Source organism: Vombatus ursinus, unplaced genomic scaffold, assembly GCF_900497805.2.
Source record: "Vombatus ursinus unplaced genomic scaffold, bare-nosed wombat genome assembly UNPS02014831.1, whole genome shotgun sequence".
In the NCBI taxonomy this organism is placed as follows: domain Eukaryota; kingdom Metazoa; phylum Chordata; class Mammalia; order Diprotodontia; family Vombatidae; genus Vombatus; species Vombatus ursinus.
The window spans coordinates 1,631,100-1,645,228 of record NW_020954609.1 but is presented as its reverse complement, the minus strand read 5'-3'; the positions used below and the strand labels follow the sequence as shown (position 1 = coordinate 1,645,228).

The following is a 14,129-nucleotide window of genomic DNA, read 5'->3' as shown; positions in this document are numbered from 1 at the left end:
TGGGGGGAAAAAAATCAAGGGGACAACCTTGGTATAGCTAAGGATAGGATCCTTTTGACTCTGTTTCCCCCATGGCATTACTTTCTTTTGAACAGAAATGATTCCCATCTGATTAATCCTGAGTCTAACTATAATACTTTGTAAAGATGGGAAAATTGTTATTGCACAATTGGTTGTTCCAAAAATTTGACTGTTACTCTTACCTGAAATCAAACAGAGCTAAGGATGTTTTATCCTGCCATACATTTGTGGGGTCATTCTGTGCCCTTAGGCCAGAGGTTCCCAAACTTATTTGGCCTACTGCTCCCTTTAAAAAAAAAATTACTCAGCATCCCCCTGGAAAACTACTTTCTTTAACCCTTTAACAATTTTTCTTTTGAAATTTGCATCATTTCAAAAAATATATATATTTTTTAAATGATGCATCTTAGATTTAATAATTTATTGTAAGTCTGTGGGAGTTTTCCCCTGCATTGAAATTTTGATGATACAGTATTGCATCATGTATAATATCATACTGTAAACAAGTCATTATATGCACATATTCCTGCTGAAGCATGCTGAACTTCCTGACAACGCACAACACACTCTTCTGCCAACACTTGATTGTTAAGACCTGTCGGCACACTTGACCACTGATCCATTATAACTTGCATTTTGTGTGTTTATTTGGAAAATAATGTAATCACTATGACCTTAACTCTGTTACACAACAGATGAAACATGTACAAACAGTTTTTCAAAATCCTCTTCTTTCTTTATGCTTTTATGGCTCCTTTATTTTTATCCAACACTCCCCAATTGCACCTGAGACTACTACCACCCCCCTGGATCATTCTAGCACTGCCCCCAGGGGGAGGTATCCCACTTTGGGAACCTTTGGCCCTAGAGGACCAGTATGCTGTTATAATCATGTCCCTTTTTCCTTTTATAGCAAATTTCTATCATCAGAGCAGGTGGTCAGTAAAAGATTTGAGCACAATGCAATTATTTGCGATCTTACTGTTTTCAATCTGAAATGTGTGGTCATTCCATATCCCAAACAACTAAGTAAATTAGTGCTTGGGCTTGTCTTCTGCCTGCTAATATTTACATAGCCATGTATAAGATTAAATCTCTGAAGTATTTCATTCTTTCAGAATGCTATGGGAATAATTGGACAAAGGGGGGGAAAAGCTTATGAAACAAAGATGTGAATCTATTAATTTGTGAGATTAAAGTCAGAAACCTCTTCTGTTTTGTTTTAAGGAATAGAGTTTCATTGCAATCAGTCATCTTAGTGGAGAATAACATTTGTGTAATGTTTATTCCATTGGAATATGGTTAACAACTCAGTGGCACAGTGGATAGAATGTTGGACTTGAGAGTCAGGAAAACTCATCTTCCTGAATTCAAGTCACGTCACCCTGTTTACCTCAGTTTCCTCATCTGTAAAAAGAGCTGAAGAAGGAAATGGCCACTCCGGTATCTTCATCAAGAAAATCCCAAGTGGGGTCATGAAGAGTTGGGCACTATTGAACAACAACAAGCAACTGAGCATGTTTTACTATAGACCACTTATTTGATATAACTCTGTATACAATTGGGAATTAACTACTTAGTGTATCTATATATCCCATCCCAAGACTTTTGTTACAATTGGAGTATAGTCAGCCTTTTGTAAGTAAATTCATTTGTGTAACCATTGAACCTAGGGGTGAAAAGAATTTACTTGCAAAGAGTATAGTCACCTATGTTTTTATATATAGGATTAGATCCTTAATAGCATCTGATACTCCTAAGGGAATTGGAATTAATTGACTGGAATGGAAAATTTTGAGAAAGCAACAAAATCAGAAGATCATATATGTCAAATGTAAGTGATTCTAATGGGGCATGTAAAAACTTAATAAGATCAGAACTGGAAGATTTGAGCTGTTTTAGTTTTTTTTCCTCATACATTAACCAGTCAGGGAAAATTGTGACAAGTCTCCCATTGACAAAAAGGGGGAAACTGAGAAAATCAAATTAATCTAATACCATTCCGTATCACCCCTAATGTGTTGTAAAATTGCCCAAGTCATGTTTCTTTGTCCCTGACCTTAGTTCAGAAATTTAGCTAGCCTGTAATAACTTAAGTTCAGAAATCCAGTTCTCCTACAATCACCAAATACCATTGACTCTTTCTTCACCTCCCTAGGGTGGAAGGATATTTTAATAATTGTGGTAATTTTCTTGTTGGTTGTGTTGTTTTCCTACTTGTGCTTGTATTGCTGTTATGGATTGTGTCTCCAATGTAGTTCATTATTGAACTCCTTTGCTTCCTCCATGTTAACAAAACCACTCATGCATCACTCAGGGAACTGTGGAATATACTATTGAAAAGAATGTATGAGGGGCAGCTAGGTGGCACAGTGGATAGAGCACCGGCCCTGAAGTCAGGAGGACCTGAGTTCAAATCTGGCCTCAGACTAAACACTTGACACATTTACTAGCTGTGTGACCCTGGGCAAGTCACTTAACCCCAATTGCTTAAAAAACAACAACAACAACAACAACAAAAATGATGTATAAAAAAAAGTATGAGCAGGTCACTAGGGGTCAGTGGGAGCAAGAGTGTAGCCAGGAAGAGCACTTTGTTCCTGGCAACCACAAGCACTAGCAGAGCTCTTTGCCTTGGAACTGCAACCAGGACCTCTACTCCCTTGTGACTGACCTCCAGCACTCCTCTCCGACCTGGAACTGCAATTCTATTCTAGAACTATGTATGGATAATAGAGTTGCCAATTAGCACCAGCAGTACCCAGTGCCAGCAAAGGATCCCCTGTAATCTCTTTCTGACTGACTGTCCGACCCCCTCACCATCTCTGGCTGAGAGGTCCCAAAATTGCTGCTGTTGCTGCTGTGGCCCTTCTATTGCTGCAGTGACATGTGACAGGCTTCCATCCTGGTGTCACAAATTTCTTCCACTGACCTCCTAAGTTTTCTTAGGCTGGACAATGTTTTACCCTGCCACTCCAAAATTTGATTTGAGGCATTATTTTAAAGTTATTTAGAGGAGAATGTTGAGAGAGTTCAGCTGGGTTGCCTCTAATCTGTCATCTTGGCCTTCGCTCTTTTAAATCTGGCTTTTAACCTCATCATTTCACTGAACCTGCTCTCTCCAAAGCTATCAATGATAAATGCTCCATTCATTCATCTCTTAGTTGCCAAATTTAATGGCATTTCTTCAATTCTCATTCTAGATCTCTCTGCAGCCTTTGACACTCTTGATCACTCTCTCCTCCTTGATACTCTTGTCTCTCTAGGTTTTCATGACACCTATTCTCTCCTGGTTCTCCTCCTGCCTATCTGACTGTTCCTTCTGTCTCCTTTGTAGGACCTTCCTCTAGATCATGCCCTCTAACTATAGGTGTCCCTCAGGGTTCTGTCCTGGGTCTTCTCTTCTCCTTCTAGACTACTTCATTTGGAGATTTCATCAGTTCCCTTGGATTTAATGACTATTTTTATGCTGATGATTCTCAAATCTACCTATTCTGCTCCAATCTCTTCCCATATTTCCAGTCTTGCATTTCCAACTGCCTTTCAAGTATCTGGAACTGGATGTCCAGTAGACATCTGAAACTCAACATGATCCAAACTGAACTCATTATCTTTCCCCTTAAACCCTTTGGAAGAGGACCCTTCCAAACTTCCCCATTACTGTTGAGGGCACCACCATCCTCCTTGGATTGTGGTCCCTCAGGGTGTGAATCCCTTAGGTTCACAACCTAGGTGTCTTCCTCAACTCCTTCCCCCCTCATCTAGGCTGTTGCCAAAGCTCTCCATTTCACCTTTGCAACATCTCTCAAATATGCTCCTTTCCCTCCTCTGACACTGCCACCACCCTGGTGCAGGCTCTCATCATCAAAGACCTGAACTACTGAATGTCTGCTGGTAGGTCTGCCTGCCTCAAGTCTCTACCCTGTCTAGTCCATCCTCCATTAAGCCACCCAAGTGGCTTTTTTCCTAAAGCTCAGGTCCCTTCAACCTCCTATTCAATAAACTCCAGTGGTGCCCCATCACCTCCATGAATATAAAGTCTTCTGTTCAATTTTTGAAGCTCTTCAAAATTTACCCCCCTCTCCATTCTCATGTACTCTTTGGTCGAGTGACGCTGGCCTCTTTGCTGTTTTCTGAACAAGACATTCCATATCCCCACTCTAGGCATTTTCTCTGGCTGTCCCCCATGCCTGGAACACTCTCCCTCTTCTACTCTAACTATTGACCTCCTTGGCTTCCTTTAAGCCCCAACCAAATTCTAATCTTCTACAGGAAATCTTTTCCAACATCTTTAATCCTAGTGCCTTCTCTCTTAATTATTCCCTATATATCCTGTCTATAGCTTGTTTGTACATCTTCCTTTGCTTGGTGTCTCCCCAATCAGATTGTGGACTCCTCAAGGGCAGGGACTGTCTTTTGCCTTTCTTTGTATCCCCAGAGCTCAGCAGTGACTGCCACATAGCAGGTGCTTAATAAATGTTGAGTGACTGACAGACACAGGGCCCTCTTAGCCACTTTGCCCTTTTAGATCCTTGGTATTACTTATGAATTTACACTACCATTCTTTTTTATAGAGTGACTACTGCAAGTTATTCTTTGGTGGAGGCCCCATTACCCAGTAGTGATTTCAGAGGTCCAGAAATTGTCCGGGCTGAGCTGAGCCAGGCCTTGCATTCACTCACACCCCAACGTTTGGATGGCCTGAAAAGGCATCAAAGCCAACCACCCAGCACCCTTTGGACCATAGTCTGGAATTTTTTCCTCCTACTTCTTCAAAGAGTTTACTTTCCGCATAGTTTGCTTAAGCGAGTATTTCCTAGCGTATGTTTGCTGGCATCTACACTTCACTGTCGATTTTCAACTAGGATGGGGGAAAGGGCGATAGAGAAAAAGGGGGTAGGGGAAAGAGAATAGGGGAAAAAGAAGTAGGAGAAAGCTTTTTCAAAGTAAAATTTCCTTTCCCAAAGTAAGTGTTAGAAAGGGCTGGAGGGAGCCAGCCAGCTGAAATGGAAAGTGCTGGAAAGTGAGAAGCAAGGCTCCGTTAGAGTCGGAACTCGGGGATCTAGGTCCTTGGACTGATCGTGGTTCCGCATGCCGGTGGCCGCCTCCAAAATCCCTTTCCTGCTGTGGACCCTAATGGCTATTTCCTCGTGTCGTCTTCCTGGCCCTTGCACCCACTGCAGCCCCCAAGGCGGGCTCGGCAGGAGGGAGGGGAAATGAAGTTCGGAAGGGCCAGGGCCGAGGCGGGTGGCCCGCAGCCGGCTGTCCTGTACCGGCTTGGGGGAGGGCAGGGGGCTGGGGCGGAGCTAGGGGAACGGGGGCGGTGCCTGCGGCGCAGAGGAAGGCACAGATTCGGCTCCCCACCGTATCACCCCGAGCTGCAGGGAGCTCCGCAGGCTGGGCCGGACCAGCCCAGGCTGACGTGGCCTCTCCTTTGCTCGGCGCGGCCGACAGGGCGGCCTGAGGGCGGAGCCAGCTTCGGGGGCGGGGCCTCTTCCCGGCTCGGCGCTTCAGCCCCGGGGGCGGGGCCTCTCCCTGACGGCGTGGTTGACCGGGCGGCCTGGGGGAAGAACCAGCCCAGGGGCGGGGCCTCCGGCGGCGGGGGCGGGGCTGTGGGAGCTGGGTGATCTGCAGGTCGCCTGCCCCCCGTTGGCGTCGGCGGCGCCGTGGCTCCTCCCCCTTCCCCCACCTCCGCCCCCGCCCCCGCCTCCTCCGCCCTTCTCCCTCCGTCTCTTTCGCTCTCTCCGTTTCTCTCTCGGTCTCTCCTTCTCTCTCTTTCTCTTTTTTTCTTTCTCTCTTTCTCTCTCTCCTCCCCCCAGTCTCCTTCTATCTCCCTCCCCGGCTCATCTCCCGTTTTCTTTCGGGATCGCTGAGCTCCTGGCGGTTGCCTGGTGGCGGCGGCGGCAGCGGCAGCGGCGGCCGATCAGTCAGTCAGTCAGTGCCCGGCCGCATCTCCGGCGGTGCCAGGCTTCGGGCAGGCTCGCTTTTGGCCCGAAATGACGCTCAAGTCGAGCCGGAGGGAGAGCGTGAGCAGCATGCGGACGGCCCTGTCCGACCTCTACCTGGAGCACTTGCTGCAGAACCGCACCAAGCCCGAGGTGAGCGGGCGGCTTCAGGAAGACTGGAGCGCGGGGGGCTGCGGGGAGTTGCGGGGAGGCCGGAGCACGGGGCGCTGCTGGGGGCTGCGGGATGGCGGGAGTGAGTGGCGCTCCGGGCCCGGGCCGTGCGGGGAGCCGGAGCCCTCCCGGTGTGGGCCCGCGGGGCATCGAGGGGCCGCCAGGGTGCGGGCCATGTGCCCGAGGCGCCCCAGTGCGTGATGGCGGCCCGGGCCTGGAGGCTCTCTGCCAGCTACTAGGGCGGTAACGGAGCGCGCTGGCGAACTCCAGGCGGGAGAGCAGCAGGAGCCCCTGGGCGCCGGATGCGAGGGCACCCCTTGGAGAAAGGGCTGCGGGGCGCCCTGGGTGAGGCGTCGCGGAGAGAGCCGAGTCGCCTTGCACCTGAGGCATCTGGGGGCGCCGGGGGAGGGGGGGGGCGTGTTCTGTCCCTTCTTTCGTGGTGCGGCTGTTCACAGCACGCACTCCGGGCTGCGCTCTGCAGTTAGAAACTGGGGCGGGGGGGGGGGGGGGGGGGGGGGGAAGAGGAGGAAGGGGAAGAGGAGGAGGGAGGGGAAGAGGAGACGGAGATTTTTCTCCCTGGCCTGACTTCCGCAGTCACGATGCCCCCCTCCCTTCCCCACCCCCACCTCCACCCCCTTGTTCCTCTGGGCTCAGACCTCAGACATCCTTTTTTTTCCTCTCGAGTTCGGGTGCTGTGTGTTGAAGTCTGGGGAGGCCTCCTCCTGGGCAGTGCCCTGGAGGTAGAAATAAATAGGAGAGAGCCAAGGGTCCCTAGTTGATCCACCTATTTTACCAGATGAAATAAGCAGGATTGAGTTTCCACAAAGTGGGTCTGCTTCCCTGCCTTGGTTTGGAGAGTGGGTTACATGGCTATTTCTTAACAGCTAGTCATGAGTCTGTCCCACCCCACAGACAGCTAGGGCTCTGGCCAATTTGGAAATAGACTGATGTCTGCATCTGAACCTTCACGTGTGCCAGGAAGAAGTAAGGCCAACCCTGTGGCAAAAATAACAGCAGCAACTCCCCTCCAGGGATTCTATTCCACTGCTGGGCCGGCAGAGAGAAGTGGGAACCTCCAGGCACAGTCATTTTGCCGACTAGGTGTGCCTAGGCGAGTGGGGCAGAGGTCTTCTTATCCTCCCTCCTCCAGAATGGCAAGTTTAATAAACAGCTTGTAGTCATGGACCTCCCCAATAGAAATGCCAATTGGGACAGAAGGTGACCTGAGAGGACAGGGAGGGTGAGGACTAATCATCCCCTAGACAGACATGGAGTAGCCCTCCTCAAAGGCCAAAGGGAAGCCATGTTTAAGTCTGGGTTGAATTTTTTGTGACCTTGGAAACTACAGGATCAGGTCCCTATGCTGACCAGGGTCTCAAAACATCAGAGCCTAAAGAGACCCCAAAACCACTGTAATGAAGAGAACAGAATCCTATACAATGAGAGGAGCATTAGCAGTCAGCACTGGAAAAGGAGCTCAGGGGCCATCTTAGCCAACCTCCTCATTTTACATTGGAGGAAACTGAGGCCTAGGGAGTTAAAATGACTTGCCCAAGGTCACACAGGCAGTAAAGGATGGCCAAACCACAAACTATTTCTACCACACTACAGATTTTATACACCTTAAAGGCCTCAAGATTGAGTCATAGTGACAGAGCTCACCAGCTTGACCAATTCCTTCATTTGATAGAGGAGGAAATGGAGACCCAAAGTGGATATTACCCAAGGTCACAAAGGCAAAACTGGAACCCAGGATCTCCTGCAGTTTTTCTTCAGGATTTTTAAAAATTAAGTTTCAAAACAAAACAAAGATCCATCTTTTCACTTCTCTCTCCTTTCACTGAAAAAGCAAGAAGAAGAAAATCTTCATTACAGATATGTATAGTCAAGCAAAACAAATTCCTATATTGGACATGTGCAGAAGAAAATGAGTCAGTTCTGTACTTTGAGGCCATCATCTTTCTATCAGAATTTCTTCAGTATTCTCCAGAGCCAGGCAGTTTATCCTTTTTGAGCCTCATTTCCTAGTACAAGTGTTCTTCCCATTTTATGGATGAGAGAACTGAGGCACAAAAATGAAAGTGACTTGCCCACTAAAATGTTCCTGCTTTTCATGGCACTTTACAGTTGATGTTTCCTTTTCTTTCTATAACAAGTCCGAGAAGTGGATTGTGTAAGTAGGATTAACCCTATTTTTTTTTTTTTTTGAGTGGAGACTGATGCTCAGAGCAATTAGATGACTTCCCTGAAGGTCATAGAGTTGGTGCTGGGTAGAGCTAAACCTTAAGCCCAGGTCTTTGAACTCTAAAGCCATTGACCTCCCGTTGGCCTCTGCTTGAGCTTCTCCAGTGCTGGAAAGTTCACTACATAATTGGGCAGTGCATTCCATTTTCAGACAGCTCTAACAGGAGGTTTTCTCACATATTGAGGCAAAATCTGTCTCCACATAGCTTCCAGCCACAAGTCCCTGCTCAAGGGGGCCCTCAGGGCTTCTTTCCTCATGCTTGAGTTCTTGTCTCTCCTACACATGTACTCTCTTCTAGGCTAAGCATCCTCTGTTCCTCCACAGGTTCTCAGATGACTTTGAGTCCTCTTCCCATCCTGGTTACCCACCTCCTGGCATTCCAGGTTGTGAACTGATTCAACCATTCTGTAGAGCAATTTGGAACTATGCCCAAAGGGCTATAAAACCTTGCATACCTAGCAATACCACTACTAGGTCTGTATCCTAAAAGAGATAAAAAGGAAAAGGACCTATATGTACAAAAATATCTATAGCAGCTCATTTCTGGGGCCAAAGAATTAGAAATTGAAGGGGTGCCTATCAATTGGGGAATGGCTGAACAAGTTGTGATATGTGATTAGGATGGAATACTGTTGTTTACTATTATAAGAAATGATGAGCAGGGTGCTCTCAGAAAAGCCTAGAAAGACTTGCATGGACTGATGCAAAGTGAAATGTACTGTGTACACAGATGACCAGCTGTGAATGACTTTACTATTCTCAGCAATACAATGATCCAAGACAACTCTGAAGGACTTATGATGAAAAATGCTATCCATCTCCAGAGAAAGAACTGATGGTATCTGAATACCGATTGAAGCATACTTTTCTTTTGCTTTCTTTATTTTTCTTGAGTTTTTTTTTTTGTCTATATTTTCTTTCACAACATGACTATTATGGATATGTTTTGCCTAAGTACAAACTATATCGAACTGCTTGCCTTCTCATTGTGGGGTGGGTAAGGAGGAAGGAGGAGAGAGAATTTGGAACTTAAAGTTTTAAAAACGAATATTGAAAATTGTTTTTACATGTAACCGGGGAAAAAGAAAATATTAAAAAAAAAAAAAGAAAAAGAAAAGGTGGCATTCCAGGTGTAAAGCCACAAGTAGAGATTACAGTGGGCTTGCCTCCTCCCCTCCTTTGTTCTGGACCTAGGTCATTTGCTTGATGTCATGTGACTAGAATTCTTTTCCCCCAGTCCCCAGCTGTCTGTCTTTGCCCAACTGTGCTTGGGGATCGACTGGAACATGATAATTTGCGTGGCATATTGCAAACTAACTGTACAGCCATCCAATGAGTCTCACTAAAGCTTCTTGGAGAGAGCCTTCCCAGAGTTCTTGCCAATATCTCCTCACAGGCCAAGGAACAGGGGCCAAGGGATAAGAACCAAAAAATAGGCTGCAGCATTGCAAACTCTAGTGGTTACATAGTCCTTTGCTTTCCTTCTGGACCTTCCTGCCTTTTGGCTGCCCCGTCCCTTTATGTCCCTCTGCCGATCTTTGCCGGTTTACCTGTCTGCCTGTTTCTCCCCTCTGCTTATGGGGACTGTGTTTCAGTAAAGCTGTGTGGGAATGACAGTGGCAGCTAGGATCCCACAGTCGAGAAAGGTCATTTGATTTAGAGAGATTTTCTTAAGGCTAGGTTAGGGAGATAATACTCAAGTTTAGATTGTGAAGTCAGTTTGGCTGATATCTGAGGTCCCTCCTACTTCTCAGTCTTCTGAGTACAGAGAGATGGAAGGTAAAAGCTAATGAGCTGTTTCCCCTTCCTGATGATTCCGTTTATTGCCGCCCCCTCCCCACCCCTGGCTAATCCTGGGCTGAGGAAGAAATGTTTAGGTGGTAGAGGAAGGGAGAGCAAAGTGGGGGAAGGGGAGGTGGTATGGTGCTTATCTGGGAGGCAGGTGAAATGGGTTAGAGTCCTAGCCCTGCTGCCTAGCCAGGTGACCAGGGCCAAGTCACTTACCTTTACTAAGCCTCGGTTTCCTCGTCTGTAAAGAGGGATGATAATACCTGCCCCCCTTACCTCTTGCTGTGGGGGACAAATGAGAGACCAGGGGAGAATGTGCTTTGCAAAATGAGTGGGGTTCCACCAATTAATGTTTATAGTATTACTACTACCGGGGTGGGATGAAGGGGGATTCTTTTATCTCCATCTGTCCAGGGAGGGAAAAACTGTGGACTGTGCTTGCCTAAAGTTGCAAAGAGTTTGTAGATTTTGTTGGACGGGCGTTAGCCTCCTCTTCAAGGTAGACCTCCAGCTGGATTTCTGCCCGATGAAGCCTTCTCTTGAGGTGCCACATAGCTATGTGAAGTACATTGGCAAGAAGCTGAGTTTAGACTCCAGCTTGGCCACTTAATGCCTGTGTGACCTAGGCCAATCCCTCAACCTCTCTGTGCCTCAGTTTCCTTATATATGAAATGAAGGGGTAGGACTAAAAGACATCTCAATTCTCTTCCAAGGTCTCTATCTCTTTATTGTTATTTATTTAATATTATTTATTAGCTGTCTAGGATCTGTCTCTTTCTGAGGCCTGGCTCCCTTCCTGTGGTCTCCCTGCCACCAGTCTTTGAGAGACTTCATGAGAAATGGGAAGGGAAGAGCAGTACTTTCCCAATCCCTTCTTCTATTTCTGCACAATCAGACTGCTGGGGTGGATCTTTAGCCAAACCCTAAGCACTGAAAGGGGGGTGGGGGGGGCAGGAAGGGAGAGTGTTCCAGGAGACTATTTGCAAATTGAGTAGAGCTAGGAGGAACTCCAGTTGAAGGCAAAGTTCTGACCTACAGAATTCACAGGGTGTGGGATTCCACTTCATCTTACTAGATTTACCATTTGGACTTTGACCCTTGTGATTCATTGAGATGTATAATGAAATTGATACAATTATTTGACTGAAGGCATTTTTAAAAATGTAAGTGACAATAGTTTTCTCTGTTGTCCAGTAAAGGACCTCTAATGTCCCTTATAACCCTAGAGCAAGAAGCTTATAATTCTCTAGATAAGGTGGCCATATGAGGAGGGTTTCCTAGGGTGGGAAAGCCTGGAACTCATCCACCTGGATCCCAGTTCTGCTGATTCAAGTGGAACAAGTAAGATTCCCTCTCCCCACGTGCTTCCCCTTTACTAGAAATCAGGCATCGTGAAAGTAGCCTTGCTAATAGAAATCCTCAGGTTGTCACCATTTTTCATTGATACTGTATTTGACAATAGTCAGTCAACTGAGTATTTATTAAGCACTTACTACCCTACTGCATGTCAGGCATTGGGGATACCAAGGCCAAAAGGAAACAGTCCTTGCCCTCAAGGAGCTTCTATTCTGTTGGAGAGATGACATGTTTACATATATGAGTGTATACAAATAAACACAAAGTCATTTCTGGGAGGTCCTAGCAGCAGCTGAGGGGGTGGGGTGGGGAGAATCAGGATATAGAAGACATGAGCTTGGGTGAACAGGAAACTAGGACTTCTAAGAGGGAAATGTGACAAGAAAGAGAATTTTAGGAACTGGGTACAGCATGTGCAAAGACTCAGAAGTGGACAGCAAGAAGGCCAGTTTGGCTGGAGAGCCAAGTCCATAAAGGCCACTTGTTATTGTTCAGTTGTTTCAGTCGTGTCTGACTCTTTGTGACCCCATTTGGGGTTTTCTTGGTAAAGATACTGGAGTGGTTTGCTATTTTCCCCTTCCAACTCATTTTACAGATGAGGAGCTGAGGCAAACAGGGTTAAGTAACTTGCCTAGGGTCACACAGTGTCTGAGGCCAGATTTGAACTCAGATCTTCCTGATTCCAGACCCACTGCATCACCCAGCTGCCCTATAAAGTGTATTTAATAAATTTTAATAAAAATTATTTATTTAATAAAGCTGGAAATGAGATTGTTAATAGCCGTCGTTAAAGAGCTTGAGTGTACTCAGAGTATCAAGCTGCTGCTTGGAATCTTAGAACCTTAGAAAAATCTTTTCAATATGGAAGAAAGGAGAATTGGAAACTTCCCAGTGGCCCTGGACTGGTGGAACTAGGCATCGAGAGGCAGAAGCCACCTAGAGAGGAGGGGAATGCTGTAACTTTCTTGGTTCCCTTCCCATATTCTCAGCCTGTCACCGGGGCCTGCCTTTCATTCTTCCCCTAGAGACACCAGGTTGTGGGTGTGCTCACCTTTGGCCAGCAAGGTAGCACAGAGATAGAGCTGACCCTTCTCTCAGAAGGAATAGGACAATGGAGGCTTCTTATCTCCAGGAAAACATCTGATTCCCAGGTCTGAGCAAGCTCCATTTGGAATGGAAGACACAGAAATTGCAGGCAACAAGAACTTAGAAAGTACTCTCTGATCTTGTCCCCTTTTTATGGCCCTAGGGGCAGCCCTGCCCTCCCTAGTAACTTTATGGCTTTCCTTTATTAACCTATGTGACCTCCTTGGGCTGTGGTGGATCAGACTTTGCCCCAACTCCCTGGAATTACAAATCTTGATGGATAGTCAAATTAGGAGTTTGAGTGTACTTGTTGTAACTTGTTTGTTCACGTCATTCCTTATTTAGACAGTCAATAGTCAGTAAACATTTATTAAATACCTACCTGGGTATTACTGGCCCAGGAACTTGGGGTTCTTGGCTACCTTGGTATAGTGGGTGGTACACTGATCTTTTTTAAAAATTTATTTATTTATTTTTAGTTTTCAACATTCACTTCCATAAACTTTTGAGCTTTAAATTTTTACCCTCTCCCCCCTTCCCAAGATGGCATGCAATGTGATATAGGCTCTACGTATACATTCCTATTAGACATATTTTCACATTAGTCTTGTTGTAAAGAAGAATTAGGACCAATGAGAGGAACCATGAGAAAGAATAAAAAAAACAACAACAACAAAAAAAAAGAGAGAGAGCAAATAGTATGCTTCAATCTGCATTCAGATTCCATAGTTCTTTCTCTGGATGTGGATAGCAGTTCCCCTCAGGAGTCTTTTGGAGTTGTTTTGATCCTTGCATTGCTGAGAAGAGCCAAGGCTATGAAAGTTAGTCATGGCACAATGTGGCTATTACTGTGTACAATGTTCTCCTGGTTCTTCACTCAGCATCAGTTCATATAAATCTTTCCAGGTTTTCCTGCCTATTCATATCCTTTGACCATTTATCAGTTGGGGGAATGACTTGTATTCTTATAAATTTGACTCAGTTCTTCATATATTTTAGAAATGAGGCCTTTATCAGAGATACTGGCTGTAAAAATTGTTTCCCAGCTTTCTGCTTCCCTTCTAATCTTGGTTGCATTGGCTTTGTTTGTGTAGAAACTTTTCAATTTGATGTAATCAAAATTGCCCATTTTACATTTTATAATGTTCTCTATCTCTTGTTTGGTCATAAATTCTTCCCTTCCCCATACATCTGACAGATAAACTATTCCTTGCTCTTCTAATTTGCTTATGGTATCAGCCTTTATATCTAAATGATGGGTGGTACACTGATCTTGGAGTCCTCCAGGCCTGTGGCAAATCTGTGACCTTGGGCTAGTCAGTTCACATTTCTGATCTCCTGTTTTTCATCTGTAAATGAAACTGGTGAGATAGATGACCTTTGGATATCTCTTCCAGCTCTGAAATTATTCAAAGACTGCTTGGAAAACTATGATTGTTCCTTCTTTCTCTCCCCACCTCAAATTGCTCTATATTGCCTTAATTGACAAGTCCTCTCTGCCTGGATCATTTAGTTTT

The 14,129-nt window shown here is 45.7% G+C and overlaps 1 protein-coding gene across 1 annotated transcript in view; it reads left to right on the top strand.

Annotated features, from left to right (window-relative positions):
- Positions 1–5,801: 5,801 nt before the first annotated feature.
- MPP1 (membrane palmitoylated protein 1) overlaps positions 5,802–14,129 on the top strand; it is a 75,781-nt gene continuing 67,453 nt past the window's right edge. The window contains exon 1 of the mRNA XM_027838961.1: positions 5,802–6,119. Within this exon, the coding sequence (XP_027694762.1) occupies positions 6,018–6,119 (102 nt within the window). The 5' untranslated portion in view covers positions 5,802–6,017. The remainder of the gene's footprint in view (positions 6,120–14,129) is intronic.